Genomic DNA, 26,213 nt, shown 5'->3' with positions numbered 1-26,213 from the left:
ATACTTCTCCAAAGTACTGTACAAGTTTTTACATACTGTATTTATATATCTTTACACATATACATACACATTTATACATATAATATATTTACAAACATATTTAAATAAACATCAACAGATTTATTCCAAGTTAGGTATCACATACAAAGTATGTACACTGATATGTAAACAGATTGACTAGATCTAAACAATAGACAGGAGTAAAAATTGCATTACGGTTGTAAGAAATAGTTCTTTTTAGTCTTGAACAAAAAATTTTAACATACCTCTTTAAAACAACATTAAGAAGAGCATTCCCAACATCCTTTCCTGGCACTGCCAAGGCCATGAGTTCCACACATGTCACATGAAGAGCATGTGCTGCTGGATTGGGAAATTCATTGAACCTCCAGTCACAGTTTGGGAAAGGTCCAGGGGATTTCCCCGCCATTGGTAATATACATATTAAGGAAATAATTATTATATATATATAAATATAAAATAATTATATATACAGTATATAATAAGATAATCAGTATAATTTTAATGTTAGAGACTTCATATAATTAAATACATTTATCACTCAGTGAAGAACTTAGTTAAAAGGAAAGAAACAAAGATACTTAAAATAGCAGCAAAACAAGTAAAAACACCCACTTCCAGTGGACATGATAAACAATAAGCAGTAGATCATGATAAAGCATGAATTTTAATATTAATATGATCAAAGCTGTACATTCAACACGACTAAAAAGATAAGCAGGATCGTTTAAAATTGAATCAGACTCAAAATGAATATTTATAAACAGAGAATTCACCATATACAGTGTTTTTTCTCTTATCCACTGCTCCATGGGCAATTACACCTTATTGAGCCTATCAAAAGCACAACATGATCATGCAGCGTGTACTCATTCACTATGACTCAGGCCAAATTTCCTGTTTAACAAGCATGTGAACAGTTTGATAAAGAACTGTTTGTAACTGCACAAACCCTGTTTAAGTAACCCATTATTTATTGCCCTTTGATGTTTACAGAAGCATTATTAAAATAACCTCTATCAGATTTCATATAAAGCAAAGAAGTGAAAAAAATTTCAGGCCTGTATTCTACTATTCTACTTGTGATCAATTAACCTCACTAAAAATAAAAACAATTGCCTAATATATTTCCTTATTTTTCTTATTCAGTTGTCTTTCCATTATACAAATATTATATACATATAATACAACAGGTACAATTTTAATGTTAGGAAAAAAAAACAAAAAAAAAAAAAACAGACTTTAAATTTGTGACATGGTAATATTAGGTATAATCAGGGCTTATATTAGTTTTATTTTTTATCCATCAGACCAAACTAATTTGAAAAGTATTTAAAACTAAACTGCTAAAAATGACATACTAATGTGTTTTCTATACACAGTTTTGTGCAAAGGCTACCGGTATGAACTTCTTCTTTACTCCCTGATGTTAGCAGTTTAAATAACTGGAGTGTGACTAAAGATGAATTTTCACATTAAAGTGTAACATCATAATACTCTAGTTGGCAGCAACTTACAAATTTAGAGTTTTGCATACACAACTGGCATTCAGAAAAATATAACTATGCAGGAAACTAGCTTGACTGAAGGTTATTTATAAAAAGACATCTCAATAATTCTTGGTTAATACTTTAAATATATTTTGTTACTGATAACAACAGCATTTTATTTAAACTTTTGACAGATAATGTAAGCAACACAAAACAAGATATTATAAGGCTACCACTTTATTAATTTCTGCACTTGACTTTATATATTTTACTGTTCTGTGGTGAAGTAAGTTTTTCTGTACATCTAATTACTGTTAACATTTGTGGGCTGCTGTAACGATTGCAGTTTCAACACTGGGAGCAATGATGGATGAATCAATCTGTAGCACTAACATAATAAATAGTAGGGTCTTTATACAGTACATTAAATTAAGTTGTAAACTCAAACTTCTAAGAATTAAGATTCTAAAATAAACTGCTCAAAAAAATTAAAGTAACACTTAGAAAACCAGTAAATGGTATTAATTCCTTTATCCTCCAGGAACTGCCTGCATACTCTCGCCACTTGAGGCTGGGCACTGTCATGCACCAGGAAGAACCCAGGACCCACTGCACCAGCATAGGGTCTGACAATGGGTCCAAGGATTTCACCCCAGTACCTAATGGCAATCAAGATGCTGTTGTCTAGCCTGAAGAGGTCTGTGCGTACCTCCATGAATATGCCTCCCCAGACCATCACTGACCCACCACCAAACCTGTCATGCTGAAGACCCTTTCACATCTGTCATGAGCTCAGGGTGAACCTGCTCTCATCTGTAAAAAGCACAGGGCACTAGTAGTAGACCTGCCAATTCTGGTATTCTATGGCAAATACCTATCGAGCGGCACAGTGCCGGGCAGTGAACACAGGGCCCACTAGAGGACGTCGGGCCCTCAGGCCACCCTCATGTATCCTGTTTCTGATTGTTTGGTCAGAGACATTAACACTAGTGGCTTGCTGGAGGTCATTTGGTTGGGCTCTGGCAGTGCTCATCCTGTTCCTCCTTGCCCAAAGGAGCAGATACTGGTCCTACTGATGGGTTAAGGACCTTCTACAGCCCTGTCCAGCTCTCCTAGAGTTACCGCCTGTCTCCTGGAATCTCCTCCATGTCCTTGCAACTGTGCTGGGAGACACAGAAAACCTTCTGGCAATGGCACATATTGATGTGCCATCCTGGAGAGGTTGGACAATCTGTACAACCTCTGTAGGGTCCAGGTATCGCCTCATGCTACCAGTAGTGACACTGACGGTAGCCAAATGCAAAACTAGTGAAAAAACAGTCAGAAAAGATGAGGAGGGAAAAATGTCAGTGGCCTCCACCTGTTAAACCATTCCTGTGTGGGGGTCATTGTTGTCCCTCTAGTGCATCTGTTGTTAATTTTATTAACATCAAAGCAGCTGAAACTGACTAACAACTCCCCTCTACTAAACTGACCAGATCACTATGCCAGAAGTTTCACTGACTTGATGCTATATTCTGATTAAAAAGTGTTCCTTTAATTTTTTTGAGCAGTATATATTTACTGAGCTGATTTGTGGGTGGGAGAGAATATAGCTATGGTTTCTACTTTGGGTTTATAGTTATTACATTAGGAAATATAAAACTTTTGCAAAATCTATTCTGCATTGTTACTATAATTAATTAGGACTGTAACCAAATAGCATTACTAATGGACTTGACATAAGGTCTAACTTAGTTTTTGTTTGTTTATTAGAGAAAGGATATTCTCTACCAATCGTCCTATAAGCTTGCAGTAGTATGTATCATCTGGTATCCAAGGATTATCTTCTCTTGCATTCATTGCATACTTGAGGTAAGTTTCACTGAGACACCATCCCTGTGGTCTATTATCTTTCAGGGAGCTGATAATTGCATGAACAAGCTTTCGTTTCAAATTTGTTCGTTCTCTGAGATGTCTCTCATAGTAATGAAGTGTGTTGAACAGATATGTCACTGGGCGATCTGTAAGAAAAATACATTAACTTTTTGTAAACTCTATAACTTTCAACTTAAAAACTACTATTTCTTCTAAAAATAGATCATTTATATCTTAATTGTGCATGCAAACCACAACATACTAGAACATTCAAGAATATGATTCATAAAACTACTTTATAATAGACAGACAGATACTTTATTAATCCCAAGGGGAAATGCACATACTCCAGCAGCAGCATACTGATAAACAATAATATTAAATTAAAGAGACAAAAATGCAGGATTCACTGCAGGAGGGCGGTAGCCCAGGTGGTACGAAAAGAGGATTAGCATATGAAAAAGGCGGTGGGTCATTGGAGATCGGTGTTTACTACAGACCGGCTACTATTAGAGACCAGCGTCTATTTGTCGCGACATCTCTTCAAACCCGGTGTTTATTGGAAACAGTCGTCAATAAGAAGCCGGCCACTACTAGAAGATATACGGTATAAAGCAAACTGACAAAATATGTTTCACAAATTAATAATTTCACAATGGGCTGGCACTCCAAATATTTTAATAACTAGACCCTGAAACAGATTAAGCAGCAGAATAATAATGCTGCATTAAATCAAGATCTACTTTAAGGATACTAATCAATAATTACACAGCAAGAGATCTAATCTGTATCCACGATATATACTTGTGAAAAAGTAAGTACACCTCATGGAAACTGTTGACTTTTTCCAACATATCTGAAGAAGCAAACATTAGATCTTCATTAAAACAATGCCTACAGATAAATGTTATGTACTGGAACAAATCACACATAAAATTTCCTGTCATAATCTAAATAAAAAAATGAAGATTTGTCACATTGAAAAAGTTAATACACCCTTACATTTTTACCACTTCAAATACATAAAGTTAGAATCAGGTGCAAACGAAAGTCAACATTTCAGGAGAAGAACCTCAGATCAACTATAAAGCAAGGTGGTGGAATTGTTATAGTTTAGGGTTGCTTTCCTTCCTTAGCACCTGGGCAGCTTGCAGTCATCAAGTCACCTATGAATTCTGCATCTTATCAATGAGTGCTTAAAAAAAATGCAAGTTCATCTGTCCAAAAGTTTAAATTGAACTGGAAATGGACTTATTAACATGATAATGATCTGAAGTACACTAGCAACTTAACAAGGAATGGCTCAAAAAGAAGAAATGTCAAAACCATGATTTAAATCCCATTAAAATGTTGTGAGGGTATTTGAAACTGCCAGTACATTCAAGAAACCCACAAACATTACGTAAATGAATGAATTTTGTTAGATACAAGGGGTAAAAAAAAAAATCACTGAATTGATGTCATAGCCTGGTGTGCAGTAATGCAAAACACCTACAAGAAGTAATTTTTATGAGGATAAATGAAAGGTTTAATTGTGTAAGAGTTTCTATATGAACTTGCTGCAAAAAAAAAAAAAATCATTTTTACACTGGACTGCAGTAATATACAGGTAAAAGACATAATTAGGAAACCACTTGTGTAAATCCAAAGTGAATTTGAACTTGGTGATTCTAGGCCTATATGATGAATGAGCAATTAATCCATAATTTTTAAGTGTATGTGTAAAACTGCTAGGCAGATGAAGCTTCCTGTTAGGTTACTTATTATGGCATGCAAAAGAGCTCACTGACTTTGAGAGAGAGGGCTGAACACTGGAGCATGTTTGGTAGGGCTCTAGTAGGCTAAGTCTTCCCAACATTTCACATGGCAAATTGGGCAGGGTAAGGTGATATCATGTGCATTGGAATGAAGGACACTATTAATCAGAAACAACTACTGATAAAGGCACAAAACCCTATACCATATGTATGCATCAAATGAATAACTTAATTAATAACTTATTGTTTGGCTGATAATGTCAATCTAAGGCTTGCTAAGGCTAGCAAAAACTTTGCATTGCATTGTGTTGTGCTGTATATACATTTTTGGTATCTTAAAATCCTCTTTTGCAGACAGCATGATGCAAAGAAGACAAGCAGATATATACTGTGTAAAAAATACAGTCAATTAAGAAAAACGTTTAAGAATATGTCTGTATGAAAAAGCATAAATCTTAAAAGGTATTAAAAAATGCAAAAGTGTGTACAGCTTGAGAGGAGATCAAGCTTTACTGTAATCAAATAGGAAAATGACAGATCTCAAGAAGCTGTGCAGTGGACAAATCTAAGAAAGGTAAGTTAATCAAAAATTTCTAGTACTAAAGTGTGCTGACATTAAGTTACCACTGTTTGTGTGTCAGGGTGCAACTATGGTAAAGTCTGCAGACCAATCACTTCCAAGGAGTTTCAATTTCAGTTAACAAGGTTATACAATTCCAAACCTGGAAATTTTTGTTAATACAAGTATGTACATTACATACATACTTGATAATATAAACAATACCAAAATACTATGTGTACCTACAGTACACATTATGATTTATAGTGAGTTGTATTATGTTGCTAAGCTGTTTAAAGGAGAATTTTAAAAATCTGCCAGTGTAAATATGTTCAGAACATAACATTCAACACATTTTAGTACTGACAGCATCAATATAAAGTAAGATTAAGAGTTTAATAATTTAAACTAGGCATTCATTATGGTCATTTATTTTTTGCCTAACTACCGTATTTCCCCGAAAATAAGACAGGGTCATATATTAATTTTTGCTCCAAAAAATGCACTAGGGCTTATTTTCAGGGAATGTCTTATATTTATTCATGTACAATATACATTGATCCAAATACAGTCATGTCATCTTCTTCTGGAATATCGTCATAACTCCACATTCAAACCCTGAATTCCAACCTGAATTTCTTGCTACTCCAGCCGCTTTTAGGATCCTCCAGGATCGTTGTGCAATTGATGAATGGTTCGATGTGGTGAAGCAAAATGGCGACATACAAATGCATACAAGTGCATTTCAGCTTTCACCTTGAAATGTCTACTTTAACCTCTTAGTTTACTTTACAATTAAAGCAGACCGTTGTAAATGTCACCTTAAAAATTCTGGGGCTTCCTCCTGAACTGACAGCAGCAATCACCTCACAGAACACATTACATTTATGATATTCCAGCTCTCTGCACATTTAGAACTATTAGATTTATACTTGATATCACTTTCATGATGAAATGCATTAAAATATGCATGTAAATCATTAACTTTGTTTAAATAATGAATACTGCTAATAATTACACGTATGGGGTGACACGGTGGCAGAGCGGTAGCGCTGCTGTCTAACAGGGAGTCATGTTTCTTGTGTTCCCTGCCTGGAGTTTCCATGGTTTTCCTGCTGGGTTTCCATAGTGGGATAATGACTGATCAAAAATCTTTTTATATTCCCCTTCATATAAATCTTACAAATATTATATATATATATATATATATATATATATATATATATATATATATATATATATATATATATATATATATATACACATACACACACAGTGGCGTGAAAAACTATTTGCCCCCTTCCTGATTTCTTATTCTTTTGCATGTTTGTCACACAAAATATTTCTGATCATCAAACACATTTAACCATTAGTCAAATATAACACAAGTAAACACAAAATGCAGTTTTTAAATGATGGTTTTATTATTTAGGGAGAAAAAAATCCAAACCTACATGGCCCTGTGTGAAAAAGTAATTGCCCCTGAACCTAATAACTGGTTGGGCCACCCTTAGCAGCAATAACTGCAATCAAGTGTTTGCGATAACTTGCAATGAGTCTTTTACAGCTCTGGAGGAATTTTGGCCCACTCATCTTTGCAGAATTGTTGTAATTCAGCTTTATTTGAGGGTTTTCTAGCATGAACCGCCTTTTTAAGGTCATGCCATAGCATCTCAATTGGATTCAGGTCAGGACTTTGACTAGGCCACTCCAAAGTCTTCATTTTGTTTTCTTCAGCCATTCAGAGGTGGATTTGCTGGTGTGTTTTGGGTCATTGTCCTGTTGCAGCACCCAAGATCGCTTCAGCTTGAGTTGACAAACAGATGGCGGACATTCTCCTTCAGGATTTTTGGTAGACAGTAGAATTCATGGTTCCATCTATCACAGCAAGCCTTCCAGATCCTGAAGCAGCAAAACAACCCCAGACCATGACACTACCACTACCATATTTTACTGTTGGTATGATGTTCTTTTTCTGAAATGCTGTGTTCCTTTTACACCAGATGTAACGGGACATTTGCCTTCCAAAAAGTTCAACTTTTGTCTCATCAGTCCACAAGGTATTTTCCCAAAAGTCTTGGCAATCATTGAGATGTTTCTTAGCAAAATTGAGACAAGCCCTAATGTTCTTTTGCTTAACAGTGGTTTGCGTCTTGGAAATCTGCCATGCAGGCCGTTTTGCCCAGTCTCTTTCTTATGGTGGAGTCGTGAACACTGACCTTAATTGAGGCAAGTGAGGCCTGCAGTTCTTTAGACGTTGTCCTGGGGTCTTTTGTGACCTCTCTCGGATGAGTCGTCTCTGCGCTCTTGGGGTAGTTTTGGTCGGCCGCCACTCCTGGGAAGGTTCACCACTGTTCCATGTTTTTGCCATTTGTGGATAATGGCTCTCACTGTGGTTCGCTGGAGTCCCAAAGCTTTAGAAATGGCTTTATAACCTTTACCAGACTGATAGATCTCAAATACTTCTGTTCTCATTTGTTCCTGAATTTCTTTGGATCTTGGCATGATGTCTAGCTTTTGAGGTGCTTTTGGTCTACTTCTCTGTGTCAGGCAGCTCCTATTTAAGTGATTTCTTCATTGAAACAGGTGTGGCAGTAATCAGGCCTGGGGGTGGCTACGGAAATTGAACTCAGGTGTGATACACCACAGTTAGGTTATTTTTTAACAAGGGGCAATTACTTTTTCACACAGGGCCATGTAGGTTTGGATTTTTTCTCCCTAAATAATAAAACCATCATTTAAAAACTGCATTTTGTGTTTACTTGTGTTATATTTGACTAATGGTTAAATGTGTTTGATGATCAGAAACATTTTGTGTGACAAACATGCAAAAGAATAAGAAATCAGGAAGGGGGAAAATAGTTTTTCACACCACTGTATGTGTATGTGTATATATATATATATATATATATATATATATATATATATATAGTATTTTTGTCAACTGAATTGCACGGTACTGAGGACATATGACGTAATTTCTATATATACAAGAAAAATACCAGAGAAACTGCATAAAATTAAGAACAAATAAGCAAATTTAAAAGACAATGTATTTCACCAATATGAAATCTCACCATGAAATTTGTATAATCCTCCCAGGTGATCCAGGAGAGTTTCCAAAGACTTTGAAACTGGAAGGAGCTCCAGGAATCGATGAATGACAATATCAAAAACAGGAAGGAAGCGAAGGCACACATTCCCAAAATAAATTGGGAGATACTGTGGCTGAATCTGCACGGGAGGATTCACTTGCTCCGCCAAGCCTTCAAAGTAGAGTTTTTCTGGATATTTCTGCAAAAAAATAAATAAATAAATAAATAACACAACAAATTCTTTTAAAAACTTCTGAATTTTTTTACTCTTCAGATTAACACATAAGTTACAAAAATGATTACAAGCAAAGGTGCAGAGGTGTTAACTGTCTGAAATTTTTCTTAACTTGAAATATTTATTTTGAACCAACTTTTCAAATGTCACTTGTTCCTTTAAATTGTATCTTTTAAACCTTTAAACACTTTTCCTGAAATAGGATGCAACCTATATAATTGGTTCATGATAACATGCTGCCTTAAATATTGGTAGCACAATGCTGCTGGGATATGCAGTGTTTGTTGAAAAAAACTGATGATATTGCTGTGGCATTGTAAAACTTAAAATATGCAGATTGGTAAATAGACTAATCAACTAAAGGGTCTAAACAATTCCTACACAGTGTTCATATTTTGTCACATATAGTACTTCCTATTTCGTCAGTAGCTATGACAAAACCCAAGGTAAATGACACCAGTCCCACACACAATGCACCTTCCAAGCCACATTCCTTCCGGCCTTGAACGGGTGTAGGCACCAATGTACAAGGTGTCGGGTCACAGCCATATTTAAAAGTGGTTTGTGTGTTTTGCAGTAAACCCACAACTTAATCAAAAGCAATAATGGCATTTTTACATACCCAAGGGTGTCGTCTTTCAGATAAATCATTAGTTTCCATGTTGTATGCTCACTTTCATTATTCAAATATGTGATTTGCACATGTATATTCCAAGGTGAGCAGCGTGTCACAACTGAGTGAATATACAGTACTTTTATTAAAGATCTCACCTACTGCAAGCCAAATACAGTGAAAGGCTCATTACCACTGGACATCTGAGTCTCTGCCCATGTTAATGATGTATAACGGTTTGTGATTGGTCACTTGTATTACAAGTCACAGCTGTGTGTAAAAGACAGGAAAAAAATGGCTTCAGCAACAACTCATGTTTACGCATTGCTACTCACAAAGACTGAGGGAGATTCTGAATACTGACTTGACTCTGTTGTGAACAACGTATTTGATGAAGGACTTGATGCTATGATTGATTTGGTAAGTACTGCTTTTAGTACAACTTTAAAGCATCATGGAGTACGTTTTTTACAGTTCGAGGATGATGGGTTGAATTACCATACCAAGAATGCTGTGTTCTGTCTAGGTTAGTTTATTGAGTAGTGCTCTTTCAATTTCAACTTAACAGTCCAAGCAGTGTTTTATAGCTTACCTTTGAGTACTACTATGCTATACTTGTGCCCCTTGAAGTTTTATGTAAGGATACCATTAATAACCCCCCACTCAGCCCCCCTTCTACAATTGAATGTATCTGTCTCATGCACTCATTTTGCTGAGATAGAAAAAAAGGAATTTTAGCCAGAGGCTTGTTCATGGTTTAATCCCCAACCAACTTTGCTGTGTCATATTTTTTATCCCATTTTTATTTCAGCTTGCTCTTGCCAAATACAACCTCTAAACGCTCAACCCTAGAGTTGGCATAAACATATCTTGCACAGCTCTATTAATCCCATGGCAATAGCAGGGGTAGGGTGGATTAAACTGTGAACAAGTATCATGTGATTGTTTAGAGACTAAAAGTTTCCAAAAAGGGAAACTATGTTTCCAAACAGAGGGATACATTGTGCCAAACAATATAACTTTGTAATGCTAAAGTATATGACATCTGAACTTGATTCCATAGTTGTGCATCACAAAATGTCTTGGTTATGTACTGTAAAATCCATTTTTTGGAGAGAAATCCCTAAAGCTTTATTTAGTTGATATTAGTGTGATAAAAAGGATTTCAATCATTTAAATACTTCCTTTCAAAAATGAGAAGTACTGTACTCGCTACCCTTCAGGTATTTGCAGCTCCATTATTAAATAAGCAAAGTTAATAGTCATTTATTTTTAGATGGCGATAATGCCAAAAAACAGTGTATACAGGACTTACCCAAGCCATCTGTAAGAGACAGCTTTCGAAGGCAAATTTCTGGTGCATTGTAAAGTACCTTGACACTTTTGCTTTATTACTATTTTGAGCAAAGGAGGCTGCTTTGTTATTAAACAGGGCTCTCCAGTCTCCAGATATGCCAAACAACTACAGCAGTGTCTTTTGAGTTCCTTATATTCATATAAGGACATCTGAAACATGGCAATACAAAAATCCATAATCGCATTTATTTGATTCCAACACAAAACATTTAAGAAAATTATTCATGCTCTGAAAAAATAAAAGCAGGTCTGATGTCCTTCCCTGGATTAACATTAGAGTTAGGACACAACTAAGGCTTTTGTTGCACTGTTTAGGTTCTTAAGCCTGGTTTTGGCTTGTAATTCTCATTTTAATACAAACCAAGAAGTTTACTTACTGCAGGAGTATTCTCCAGTAGACAAATTCACTACTCACTGGAAATACTGCAGACAGAATAAAAATCAGACTGTTCTCCATTAGGGTTGGGACATGTTTAAAGATCAAGAGTCAGACAGAGTGTTTTTTAACACTAGAATTACCAAAGCCTATAAACAAACTCCTTAAATCCCTTCGCACCTATCCATCTGTATCTTTTATCTTGTAAATGTGTTGATAAGCCCAAGCAGGAAGCAGCCTACTATAACATCCCCCCACCACCGCAGCTCAAGCCTTGATTCGCTTAAAGTGAAGTGCTGGAGATTTAGAGGAGAAATAGATCGTTACTTGGAATATATACATTTCATATGTGTTCCGTGTCTACAACCTATGTAAACACATCGTTAAAATTGAAAAGTTTTCCATGTTTTAGTAATAAATGACAAAATGTAGACATGAAGTCCAAATTTCAAATATATATATATATTTATTTCATACAGTATATATATATATATATATATATATATATATATATATATATATATATATATATATATATATATATATATATATATATATATATACTAGCAGAATACCAGCGCTTCGCAGCGGAGAAGTAGTATATAAAAGAAGTTATGAAAAAGAAAAGGAAAATTTTTTAAAAATAACGTAACATGATTGTTAATGTAATTGTTTTGTCATTGACATGAGTCTTGTCATATTTATATCTATCTATCTATCTATCTATATATATATATATATATATATATATATATACATATATACACTGCTCAAAAGAATTAAAGGAACACTTTTAATCAGAGTATAGCATAAAGTCAATGAAACTTATGGGATATTAATCTGGTCAGTTAAGTAGCAGAGGGGTTGTTAATCAGTTTCAGCTGCTGTGGTGTTAATGAAATTAACAACAGATGCACTAGAGGGGCAACAATGAGATGACCCCAAAACAGGAATGGTTTAACAGGTGGAGGCCACTGACATTTTTCCCTCCTCATCTTTTCTGACTGTTTCTTCACTAGTTTTGCATTTGGCTACAGTCAGTGTCACTACTGGTAGCATGAGGCGATACCTGGACCCTACAGAGGTTGCACAGGTAGTCCAACTTCTCCAGGATGGCACATCAATATGTGTCATTGCCAGAAGGTTTGCTGTGTCTCCCTGCACAGTCTCAAGGGCATGGAGGAGATTCTAGGAGACAAGCAGTTACTCTAGGAGAGCTGGAGAGGGCCATAGAAGGTCCATAACCCATCAGCAGGACCAGTATCTGCTCCTTTGGGCAGGAGGAACAGGATGAGCACTGCCAGAGCCCTACAAAATGACCTCCAGCAGGCCACTGGTGTGAATGTCTCTGACCAAACAACCAGAAAGACTTCATGAGGGTGACCCAAGGGCCCCATGTCCTCTAATGGGCCCTGAGCTCACTGCCCAGCAGCATGCAGCTCGATTGGCATTCGCCATAGAATACCAGAATTGGCAGATGCACCACTGGTGCCCTGTGCTTTACAGATGAGAGCAGGTTCACCCTGAGCACGTGACAGAAGTGAAAGGGTCTGGAGAAGCCATGGAGAACATTATGCTGCCTGTAACATCATTCAGCATGAGCAGTTTGGTGGTGGGTTAATGATTGTCTGGGGAGGCATATCCATGGAGGGTCACACAGACCGCTACAGGCTTGACAAAGGCACCTTGGCTGCCATTAGGTATCAGGATGAAATCCTTGGACCCATTGTCAGACCCTATGCTGGTACAGTGGCTCCTGGTGCACGACAATTCCTGGCCTCATGTGGTGAGAGTATGCAGGCAGTTCCTGGAGGATGAAGGAATTGATACCATTGACTGGCCACCACACTTTCCTGACCTAAATCCAATAGAACACCTCTGGGACATTATGTTTTGGTCCATCTAATGCCACCAGGTTGCACCTCAGACTGTCCAGGAGCTCAGTGATGCCCTGGTCCAGATCTGGGAGGAGATCCCCCACAACACCATCTGTCATCTCATTAGAAGCATGCACCGATGTTGTCAGGCATGTATACAAGAACACAGGGGCCATACAAAGTGCTGCATGCAATTTTGAGTTGCTGCAATTAAATTTTGGCAAAATGGACTAGCCTGCCACATAATTTTTCACTCTGATTTTTGGGGCGTCTTTGAAATCAGGGCTCTGTAGGTTGATCATTTTCATTTCCATCAAACGATGTGGCATCCTTTCGTTCCTAACACATTACTAGTCTATATCAGTATAGATATCCAGGAGGATTTCTTTTTCCGATTGAGATCTGATGTGTTTTCAAAGTGTTCCTTTAATTTTTTTGAGCAGTTTATATATATATATATATACACACCTGAAACTACGGATACTGGAAGCCTTTGCTAGCATTTCTCCTGCGGTGTTGCTATCAGTGTGTGAAGAGTGAGAGAAGAGGGTTGCATTGACAATCCAACACAACGGGCAGCACATTGAACACAGTTTATAAGTGGTCAGAAACTTGTAAATAACTCATGAAAGAATAAAGTTACGTTAAAACCAAGCACACCATTGTTTTTCTTGTGAAATTCCCAATAAGTCTGATGTGTCACATGACCCTATTCCTATTGAAAAAACAAAAGTTGGATTCAAAATGGCCGACTTCCAAATGGCCACCACCACCCATCTTGAAAAGTTTCACCCCTCACATATACTAATGTGCCACAAACAGGAAGTTAATATCACCAACCATTCCAATTTTATTAAGGTGTATCCATATAAATGGCCCACCCTGTATATTGTCGCAAATGGCTGGTGGGGCGACCCAGCTGGGACGCCTCGGAGGGCGGCTTGCACCTCCCTCAGACCATGTGTATATACACACACACACACGTTTATTGTACATTTTCTCTTTTTACAGTGCACACAACCCAGTACTCCCATGCCAATCACCCTTCACTCCTGGCTTCTCAACAATGCCTTTCTCTCTTCTTGACCGCCTCCGTACCTCTCCTCTAAGCACCATACTCTTCCACCCAAGCTAACAAATGGAGGGAGGCGGCCCCTTTAATGTTCACCCGGACATGCTCCAGGTGTCTCCCGATGAACTTCCGCCGGCACTTCCTGGTGTGGCGGAAGTGACTAGCTGAGCACCCAGAAGCACTCCGGGTGTCCCTGGTATTCCATCCCTCAGCACCTCCGGATGTGGCAGAAGTGCTGACGTCCAGGGCTTCTCATGCATCCGGGCGCCCCCTGGCGGTGACCACGGGCCCCTATAAGGTTGAGCTTCCATGCTGTTCCCGTGGTCCTCATATCAACCAGGGCGGCTGACCCCTCGTGGTCCAAAGGTGGCATAATCCCCTCTTCCGGGCGTCCCAGCTGGGCACTGATCCCAGCCGCTCGCCACAGTGTATATATATAAAGTGTGTATGTATGTTATACATTTACGTCTTACTATTCTCAAAGAAAAGAGAAGAACTTGACATTTTAAAATGGACCAGGAAATAGCTAAAGTAAAACCTGGCAATAATGAAGATCATCAAGATTTTTGCCAAATGAAGATGTAATACTTACAATTAACAAGAACTGAATTCCTCTTATTCAGTATGGTTCTGAATGAGTTGAAATACAACAATAATGCTTTAAATAATGTTTAAAAATAATTTGGCTATTAATTAAAGTAAACGCAGAATCTTAAGTGTTAAAATGAAGAAGGGTTGTGTATACAGTACCTTATGATAGTTCATGTGTTTTGTATGCCAATCACTCTGCAGCCAGTGTTCTGGAGAGTTCTCCTTCACAAAGTCGCTTACTCTGTTCCTGAAATCATTGGGTTTGAGTAGTAATAGTTGAATTATGAAGTAGCAGACTTGGGCTTCATTCCCCTCATGGCTTCTCATGGCCTAAGAACAGAGAAACGTGTTTAGATAGCTGAAGAGCAAAATATAATAAAAAGTAAGTCAGAACAGAATTATTCATTCCGATATTTAACACTAAAACAAGATAAAAAGTTACTGGTTTCCTTTTTTACATTAGAGTGATATTATAATATACTTTATTTCTGTACAGAGTATAACAGATTTACTAGATCTAAACATCATTTATATCACAAACCTACTGATCAAAATACTTTATTACATGCTTCCAGTTTTCACGGCAGATCACTTATTAATAAATTGCCTGTGTCTCAGTTCTTTCGCATTTGTCCTATCTGCTCAGAACAGGATGATTTCCTTAGTCAAGCCAGGGATATAAAAGCTCTTTTCTTGCATAGACGACATTCTAAAACCTATGTTAAGATGACATTTAAACATGCTCTTTACACTAACAGGGAGTTATTACTTACATCAAAAAGGAATCCATGACTACTAGTAATCTTATTACGCTAATCAGATTAAACATATCATTTTGAAACATTGGCATTTATTAAGATTACATACTAGCTTGTTTGATTCACATCTCTTTGCCTTTTCTCGTGGTTACAAACTTCAGAACCATTTAGTTAATTTACGTGTGGCTATTTCTATTCTTTTCATTACAACTTTTAAACACATTACTCCTGGACATTTTCCCTGTATGAACTGTAGCTGTTGTGGGAAGTTTTAAAAGGCAATTTAATCACTACTCCACAGGACAATATTGATCTAAAAAAACAGATCGAATTGCAGCAAAAAAGGTGTCATTTATCTCCTGTTGCATACATCCCAGTCCTTTGTTATACACAGGTAAAACCCTACGTTCCATCTGTCATTATATTGCGGAACATAGAAGCAAAACCAGGACCAAATCTTTAAAATATCCTACACATGTGGAGAACGTTAAAGAATAGGAAAGTAGGAAAATTAGAAAGTATAAAAAAAGAAAGTAAAGATCGCAGTAGCGCAAACAAACAGAAATTATTACTCAAAACGGAAAGTAATCACCACGGACCAGGTGTCATTGAAACAAAAGCAGGATAAAGTGAGGTCAGAAATAAAAGACAGAGTAGAAAACTCAGTAAAATTACTCCAATATAACTGGCATAGAAAAGTTGCTTTCCATGGCATTTGTTGGGTTGCTTGCCTGTATGTATCCAATTATGTTTAGTACAATTTGAATTCTACTTAAATGTGCAAAATTGCAAATAACTTGTTGGTTGCTACTGTTTTGCAATAAAAGTCACAGCCGGCAAGCATTACTTTTATACTGAAAAATTCAGCCTGTGAAAATCAGATTGTAAATAACTCAGTTGAATGAACACAAATCTGACAAAATTTTTAAATGTCACTTTAAAATAGGCAGTGTTTATGATCAATAATAATAATAACACAGCCGTTGCCAGTTCTGAAGACTGTTGTTTTCAATTGTAATCAGCACACTGATGTGACACTGGGCAAGTTGCTGCAGATCCTTTAATAATTTCTTTGTTGTACTATGCCGTGTACTCACTATCGGGGTCTTGCATGTGCTGGTAGCTTTGAAAGTGCATAAAACACAAAGGAATCCAATTTCTACTGGGCTCTGAATTTTTCACTGCAATTTACTGCAGTCCCTTAAACTCCACTTTTAACACTAGAATTACCAAAGCCTACGAAAAAACTCTCAAATCCGTCCCACCTCTCCGTCAGCGTCTTTTGTCTTGTAAATGAGTCGATAAACAGCAAGCAGCCTGCTATCACATCCCCCACCACAGTTTTCTCAGCTCAAGCCTGTTTACCTGCGTGTGAGTTGCTTAGAGTTGTACAGAGTGAGAAGTCAAGGAAAATGACATCTTTTATAAATACTATATCGTTATTTGGAACACATGCACTTCATGTGTGTTCCGTGTCTACAACTATCTATGTAAACTCATCGTTAAAACAAAAACGTTTTTCATGTTTTAGTAATAATTGACAAAATGTAGACTTGAAGTGTATAATGTGTGAAGCATAAAGTCCAAATATCAAATAAACACTTTCACAAAAGGTACAGTTATAACAGAACAAGTGCGCTTCTATTCAAGAATATAACTTCAGAAAAAGAACCCATGTTAGGGTGCGACATTGACACGCTTTGGATACGGCCACTTTGGTCCCGCAACGGTAACATCTGTTACATGGTAATCAAAACTTCACAGGTTCGACCCCGGATGACTCCATTTTTAGAAGTGAGCTGCTCTTATTCTTACTATTTTAGAATAAAAACATACATTTGATTTGAGTCTGTAACAGCCAGTGTACATTTATGGTACTTGTAAAGGTTAGCTTTGTTTTTTTTTTATTCTCTCAGTCACATTCAGGCTCCTCCCGATCTGACACTGCTGTTTTCACATAAAGACGTCCTAAAACGGAGGTGAATTCGGAAGATGACGAGGGTTGTACATTGGAGAAAGAATGCACGTCACACTTTTGCTGTCACTGTACATATATATATATATATATATATATATATATATATATATATATATATATATATATATATATATACACTAGCTGAATACCTAAGCTAGCGGAGAATTAGTGTGTTAAAGAAAGTACGAAAAAGAACGTAACATGATTGTTAATGTAATTGTTTTGTCATTGATATGAGTGTTTTCTCATATCTATATATATATATATCTATATCTATATATATATATCTATATATATATATATATATATCTATCTATCTATATATATGTCTCTATCTATCTATATATATATAGCAAAATACCCAGCTTAGCATGGAGCAGTAGTGTGTTAAAGAAAGAAAGAAAAGGAAACATTTTGAAAATAACATAACATGATTGTCAATGTAATTGTTTTGTCGCTGTTATGAGTGTATCTGTCTATCTATATATATATATATATATATATATAGCAAAATACCAGCGGAGCAGTAGTGTGTTAAAGAAAGAAAGAAAAGGAAACATTTTGAAAATAACATAACATGATTGTCATGTAATTGTTCGCTGTTATGAGTGAAGTTATGAAAATAAAAAGGAAACATGAAAAAGAAAAGGAAACATTTTTAAAATAATGTAACATGATTGTCAAAGTAATTGTTTTGTGTATTTGGTGGCAGCGCCACAAAGTTATTTTCGATCTAGCTGCATCAGAAAATGTACCACGACGCCTGACACGCCTCCTTTTACTGTTTTCTCACAGCTTGGATTGCTTCTGTCATATATATATATATATATATATATATATATATATATATATATATATATATATATACACACATACACATATATATACACATACATATCTTCATATCTACATATCTATATACATATCTACATATACACACACACACACACATATGTACATACAACATATATATATATATATATAATCTAGATAGGGGTATATATACTTGTGTGTATGTTTGTATGTGTCTATATGTGTGTGTATAGCTTTGGTCACTGAGTGCAAGGGAAAAATAATAAAATATAGTCTATAAGTTATTAAACAGTAAAACATTAACGTTTTAAGAAGTACCGGTACATTGAGCACTACTGGAGTGGTTGCGGGTAAACTACATTTTAAAGACTGTGTAACACAACAGGTAAGTAGAACTAACATCAGCTAAAATTTATATGGATCATCTCTCGGTAGTAGATCCCTTTTGAAAGGCGCTACACGACGGCTGTGGTATAGAAATTACATTTTCTATGTGAACGTTCAAATTTGTGCCTCTGGTAATGTGCCTTACCGGCAATTAAAGAAAATTATTTTTGTGTCCTCTGCACTGTTAAGAGAGAAAGGCTTTGGTTTGGGATAAAAGGTGTAAAGAAAGGAAAGTTGCCTTTTTCTTTTATATAGTATAGAGAGATGTGTTCGCTGACGTTATGATCGCCTTTTGGGGAAAGTCGTGGTGGGTCTTGTGTAGACTGGTGAGACGTCCCGCCATTAATCGGCTGTGATGGCACTGTCAGTCCTCCACTCGTGTGTGTCTCTTCATAATCCGTGCTGAGGACCTCATAATCGTATACGTGCAAAAGAAAGTGTGAATCGCCTTAATATTATTTTGCCATGGTGTAGAAAAGGGGTCCCGTGTTTGCACTTGTCTGAGCTATAGCGCAGGGGGAGGAAGATAAAAATTAAAAGTGCTCACTTTGACTTAAGGCAGAAGCGCAGTCAGCGTTTCAAAGGCCGGCACAGCTATGCGCGCGCTGGCTGCTCGACTTTTGCTGGGCAGGAGACCCCTTTTGTACACACGTTCATGATATCAAAAGTCTCAGCGCACTTTGGAGGTCATTCATATATTATATATATAGCAAAATACCCGCGCCTCGCAGCAGAGAAGTAGTGTGTTAAAGAAGTAATGAAAAAGAAAAGGAAACATTTTAATAATAATGTAACATGATTGACATTGTCATGAGTGTTGCTGTCATATATATTCCTGCCTAAATAAGTCACCCTCGCTTCGCTCTTACTTTTTACCATTCATTTAATCATGGCTAGTGGCGGAAAAATTATAAAATGGAAGGAGGATGGCTTTACCAAAACAATTATTGATGGCGAATCGATTATTCATAAAGCTTGAATTGGTGATCTGTTTTTCTGTGTTAACCTCATATTTTTTCATACTTCTTCTCAAACTAAGGTGGTGCGAGGGTAAAATGAATCGGGATACGCTGATCAATGTAATCGGTGTACCAGGAAATCGTGCATTGACAAAAGCTCCCCTTTGCTTGTAATGTAAAGTGTGATTAAATGCATTATTTTTTAACGCGTTATGGAGCACATGCATCGAAGTAGCAGAACTCATGAATATGGATGTATATGTCACTCGCTCGCTTCTTATTGTTTCGCTGCCTTCTCAATTATATAATGCATGTTTTCTTAAGCGCTTTTTGGAGGTCTTCCTGGTTTTCTACGTACTGCGTTGACAGTCAGTTCATGTGATTCATGGGAGGCGTGATGATGTCACATGAAACTCCGCCCCCCACATCTTTCCAGCTCAACTCCATTACAGTTAATGGAGAAAAATACCTTCCAGTTATGACCATTAGGCGTAGAATTTCGAAATGAAACCTGCCCAACTTTTGTAAGTAAGCTGTAAGGAATGCCTGCCAAATTTCAGCCTTCTACCTACACGGGAAGTTGGAGAATTAGTGAGTCAGTGAGTGAGGGCTTTGCCTTTTATTAGTATATATATATATATATATATATATATATATATATATATATATATATATATATATATATATATATATATATATAGTATACATACACAGGGTGGGCCATTTATATGGATACACCTTAATAAAATGGGAATGGTTGGTGATATTAACTTCCTGTTTGTGGCACATTAGTATATGTGAGGGGGGAAACTTTTCAAGATGGGTGGTGACCATGGTGGCCATTTGGAAGTCGGCCATTTTGGATCCAACTTTTGTTTTTCAATAGGAAGAGGGTCATGTGACACATCAAACTTATTGGGAATTTCACAAGAAAAACAATGGTGTGCTTGGTTTTAACGTAACTTTATTCTTTCATGAGTTATTTACAAGTTTCTGACCACTTATAAAATGTGTTCAATGTGCTGCCCATTGTGTTGGATTGTCAATGCAACCCTCTTCTCCCACTCTTCACACACTGATAGCAACACCGCAGGAGAAATGCTAGCACAGGCTTCCAGTATCCGTAGTTTCAGGTGCTGCACATCTGTATCTCACAGCATAGACAATTGCCTTCAGATGACCCCAAAGATAAAAGTCTAAGGGGGTCAGATCGGGAGACCTTGGGGGCCATTCAACTGGCCCACGACGACCAATCCACTTTCCAGGAAACTGTTCATCTAGGAATGCTCGGACCTGACACCCATAATGTGGTGGTGCACCATCTTGCTGGAAAAACTCAGGGAGCGTGCCAGCTTCAGTGCATAAAGAGGGAAACACATCATCATGTAGCAATTTCGCATATCCAGTGGCCTTGAGGTTTCCATTGATGAAGAATGGCCCCACTATCTTTGTACCCCATATACCACACCATACCATCAATTTTTTTTCCAACAGTCTTGGAGGGATCTATCCAATGTGGGTTAGTGTCAGACCAATAGCGGTGGTTTTGTTTGTTAACTTCACCATTCACATAAAAGTTTGCCTCATCACTGAACAAAATCTTCTGCGTAAACTGAGGGTCCTGTTCCAATTTGTGTTTTGCCCATTCTGCAAATTCAGTGTGCCGATCTGGGTCATCCTCGTTGAGATGCTGCAGTAGCTGGAGTTTGTAAGGGTGCCATTTGTGAGTAGCTAATATCCGCCGAAGGGATGTTCGACTAATGCCACTCTCCAGTGACATGCGGCGAGTGCTACGCTGTGGGCTCTTGCTGAATGAAGCTAGGACAGCCACTGATGTTTCTTCATTAGTGACAGTTTTCATGCGTCCACATTTTGGCAAATCCAACACTGAACCAGTTTCACGAAACTTAGCAAGCAGTTTGCTAACTGTAGCATGGGAGATGGGTGGTCTCGTAGGGTGTCTTGCATTGAAATCTGCTGCAATGACCCGGTTACTGCGTTCACCAGACATCAACACAATTTCTATCTGCTCCTCACGTGTTAACCTCTGCAAAATGTCAATGGCTGTAAACAAAGAGAAACTTGTAAATAACTCATGAAAGAATAAAGTTACGTTAAAACCAAGCACACCATTGTTTTTCTTGTGAAATTCCCAATAAGTTTGATGTGTCACATGACCCTCTTCCTATTGAAAAAACAAAAGTTGGATCCAAAACGGCCGACTTCCAAATGGCCACCATGGTCACCACCCATCTTGAAAAATTTCCCCCCTCACATATACTAATGTGCCATAAGCAGGAAGTTAATATCACCAACCATTCCCATTTTATTAAGGTGTATCCATATAAATGGCCCACCCTGTATATACACGGGACGCTGTGCAGTCTACTTGTGACTACGCTGTAGGAAGATAAGCAAATAAATCAAGGTAAATAGGTAAATAACTTTGGCTTTTATATACAAAGTACAGCGACGGCAGCTTCCACCTGCAACTATAGACTCTTCAGTACGCGGGCGACTCTCCACTCTAGTGTTTAGATCTGGAAAGTGTATCCTCATGAAAATGTAATAATATATTGAAAAAGTTAATGGTCTACATGTTTCCTTCATGGTAATGTACATTTACAGTTTTAATTCCATATTTCTGCATAGACAATCTTTTAATTAAACATTTTAATATCACTTATTTGTTGATAGCTACAGTGCATCCACAAAGTATTCACAGCGCAACACTTTTTCCACATTTTGTTATGTTAGAGCTTTATTCCAAAATGGATTAAATTCATTTTTTTCCTCAGAATTCTACACACAACACCCTATAATGATAATGTGAAAAAAGTTTACTTGAGGTTTTTGCAAATGTATTAAAAATAAAAAAATGAGTAAATGCAGCAATCTATTTTGGAATAAGGTGATGCGCTGTGAATACTTTCCGGATGCACGGTATACTACAAATTTAAAGGCTTATCTGACAAGGACATCTCCCTCTGATGTATGAATGTGCATTTTATGTACCATAACCAAGTTTTCCCAGTCTTACTGAGGAAATTGCTGAGATACAGTACTTGAAAAAATGTTATAAAAATTAAAAGAATACATGTACATATTAAAATATTATATATTATATATATATATATATATACATATACATATATATATATATACATATATATATATATATATATATATATATATATATATATTAATATTATACACACACACACACTCACCTAAAGTATTATTAGGAACACCATACTAATACGGTGTTTGACCCCCTTTCGCCTTCAGAACTGCCTTAATTTTACGTGGCATTGATTCAACAAGGTGCTGAAAGCATTCTTTAGAAATGTTGGCCCATATTGATAGGATAGCATCTTGCAGTTGATGGAGATTTGTGGGATGCACATCCAGGGACCGAAGCTCCCGTTCCACCACATCCTAAAGATACTCTATTGGGTTGAGATCTGGTGACTGTGGGGGCCATTTTTGTACAGTGAACTCATTGTCATGTTCAAGAAACCAATTTGAAATGATTCGAGCTTTGTGACATGATGCATTATCCTGCTGGAAGTAGCCATCAGAGGATGGGTACATGGAGGTCATGAAGGGATGGACATGGTCAGAAACAATGCTCAGGTAGCCTGTGGCATTTAAACGATGCCCAAAACATCCTCCACACCATTACACCACCACCACCAGCCTGCACAGTGGTAACAAGGCATGATGGATCCATGTTCTCATTCTGTTTACGCCAAATTCTGACTCTACGATTTGAATGTCTCAACAGAAACCGAGACTCATCAGACCAGGCAACATTTTTCCAGTCTTCAACTGTCCAATTTTGGTGAGCTTGTGCAAATTGTAGCCTCTTTTTCCTATTTGTTGTGGAGATGAGTGGTACCCGGTGCGGTCTTCTGCTGTTGTAGCCCATCCGCCTCAAGGTTGTGCGAGTTATGGCTTTACAAATGCTTTGCTGCATACCTCGGTTGTAACGAGTGGTTATTTCAGTCAAAGTTGCTCTTCTATCAGCTTGAATCAGTCGGCCCATTCTCCTCTGACCTCTAGCATCAACAAGGCATTTTCGCCCACAGGACTGCCGCATACTGGATGTTTTTCCCTTTTCACACCATTCTTTGTAAACCCTAGAAATGTTTGTGCGTGAAAATCCCAGTAACTGAGCAGATTGTGAAATACTCAGACCGGCCCTTCTGGCACCAACAACCATGCCACGCTCAAAATTGCTTAAATCACCTTTCTTTCCCATTCTGACATTCAGTTTGGAGTTCAGGAGATTGTCTTGACCAGGACCACACCCCTAAATGCATTGAAGCAACTGCCATGTGATTGGTTGATTAGATAATTGCATTAAAATTGAACAGGTGTTCCTAATAATCCTTTAGGTGAGTGTATATATATATATATATATATATATATATATATATATATATATATATATATATATATATATATATATACACACATACACATATACACACACACACAGTTATTCTGGCCTAAACACTATTTGCAATAAAGAAACAATAGTTAAATGTCAAACAGGTTAAGACAGTGGATCATCTTCTTCCATATCTTTCTGTCCTCTGGATCTTGTTCTGTTACACCCAACACCTGCATGTCCCCTCTCACCACATTCATAAACCTTCGCTTAGGCCTTCTTCTTTTCCTCTTCCCTGGCAGCTCTATCCTTAGCATCCTTCTCCCAATATACCCAGCATCTCTCCTCTGCACATGTCCAAACCAACGCAATCTTGGCTCTCTGGCTTTGTCTCCCAACTGTCCAACTTCAGCTGAGCCTCTAATGTAATCATTTCTAATCTTATCCATCCTCGTCACACCCAATGCAAATCTTAGCATCTTTAACTCTGTCTCCTGTTTTCTGGTCAGTGCCACTGTCTCCAACACATATAACATAGCTGGTCTCACTACCATCCTGTAGACTTTTCCTTTCACCCTTGCTGATACCCGTCTGTCACAAATTACTCCCGACACTCTTCTCCACCCATTCTACCCTGCGTGCACTCTCTTTTTCACCTCTCTTCCACAATACCCATTACTCTGTAGTGTTGATCCCAAGTATTTAAACTCATCCACCTTCGCCAACTCTGCTACCTGCATCCTCACCATTCCACTGACCTCCCTCTCATTTACACAAATGTATTCTGTCTTATTCCTACTGACCTTCATTCCTCTCCTCTATAGAGCATATCTGCACTTCTGCAGGGTCTCCTCAACCTGCTCCCTACTATCGCTACAGATCACAATGTCATCAGCAAACATCATAGTCCACGGGGACTCGTTTCTAGTCTCGCCTGTCAATCTGTCCATCACCATTGCAAATAAGAAAGGGCTCAGAGCCGATCCATGATGTAATCCTACCTCCAATTTACTCTTACATACTTCTCTGCCAATCCTCACTTACTCATGTGTAATCTTTAATATTTCATGAATTTTACACTCTTAACCACTAGTCACCCTTCTTAAAAGCTTCCATTCTTGTACACCTCAGTAGTATATAGGGAATAAAATATTACATTTCTATCAGCTCAAAAAATTTGGTTTCAAAGAACATTTTTAGACCACTGTGCTTGACTGATCAATATAATGAATTGCTTTAATTTACAAAGTGTTATTCTAATCAACAGAAATTAGCACAAACCACATCCGATGATCTATAAATAGCAAACTTTAACATGTGATAGTTTGTATGTAAACAATATAACAACATTACATGAACCAATCATTACTTGGACTTACACTTTTGAACACAAAACATACTAGCACATATTAGCTTACCAGACACAAAATAAGCCTGTCCAAGGTGACAATGTTGTATTTCCAGACCATGTCATTGAGGATTTCGATACATTTGTTTAACTGCTGGCCCCCAGCAGAAGTAGAGAATTCATACACAAGGAAATCAGCAAATGTCCTAACATGAGCCACCAATGATCGTGCTCCAATTCTCTCGAGAACCCTTTAAAGGAAAGAAATAAAGAAAAAAAAACCTGACATGTTTGTATTACTATGCTCAGTTAACACTATAAACATAAAACAAACATAGGCACTTATAAATATGCTTAATACCAAGTTAAAATATTCATACAAAGAAATTTTTTTGCATAACTGTTTACTTGTAAACTAACCCACTAAGAAGGAAGTCTAAATTATGAATATTTATTGTCTTACTAATATAACATTTAAATCTAAATATAAAATTTAGAATATGAGATCCTTCTGCAAAAGAAAGCCTTTAACACTAGAATTACCAGAGCCTACGAAAAAACTCGTAAATCCGTCCCACCTTAAATCACTTCTGAAAATCGTTCACAGCTCTCCACCAGCGTCTTTTGTCATCTAAATGTGCTAAATGTGCTGATAAAATCAGGCTGCCCCCCACC

General features: G+C 37.2%; 1 protein-coding gene across 2 annotated transcripts in view; it reads right to left on the bottom strand.

Moving 5' to 3' along the window:
• The window catches only part of med23 (mediator complex subunit 23), a 203,474-nt gene that overhangs the window by 17,444 nt on the left and 159,817 nt on the right, over positions 1-26,213 (bottom strand). For both annotated transcript variants that reach the window (XM_039747441.1, XM_039747442.1), the window contains 5 exons: positions 25,609-25,789; positions 15,059-15,229; positions 8,762-8,978; positions 3,278-3,514; positions 267-432 (listed from right to left, as the gene is read on the bottom strand). In XM_039747441.1, coding sequence (XP_039603375.1) covers positions 267-432; positions 3,278-3,514; positions 8,762-8,978; positions 15,059-15,229; positions 25,609-25,789 — 972 coding nt within the window. The remainder of the gene's footprint in view (positions 1-266; positions 433-3,277; positions 3,515-8,761; positions 8,979-15,058; positions 15,230-25,608; positions 25,790-26,213) is intronic.

The sequence above is a fragment of the Polypterus senegalus genome, chromosome 3, assembly GCF_016835505.1.
Source record: "Polypterus senegalus isolate Bchr_013 chromosome 3, ASM1683550v1, whole genome shotgun sequence".
Lineage (NCBI taxonomy): Eukaryota > Metazoa > Chordata > Cladistia > Polypteriformes > Polypteridae > Polypterus > Polypterus senegalus.
This window is presented reverse-complemented; position numbering and strand designations above follow the sequence as displayed.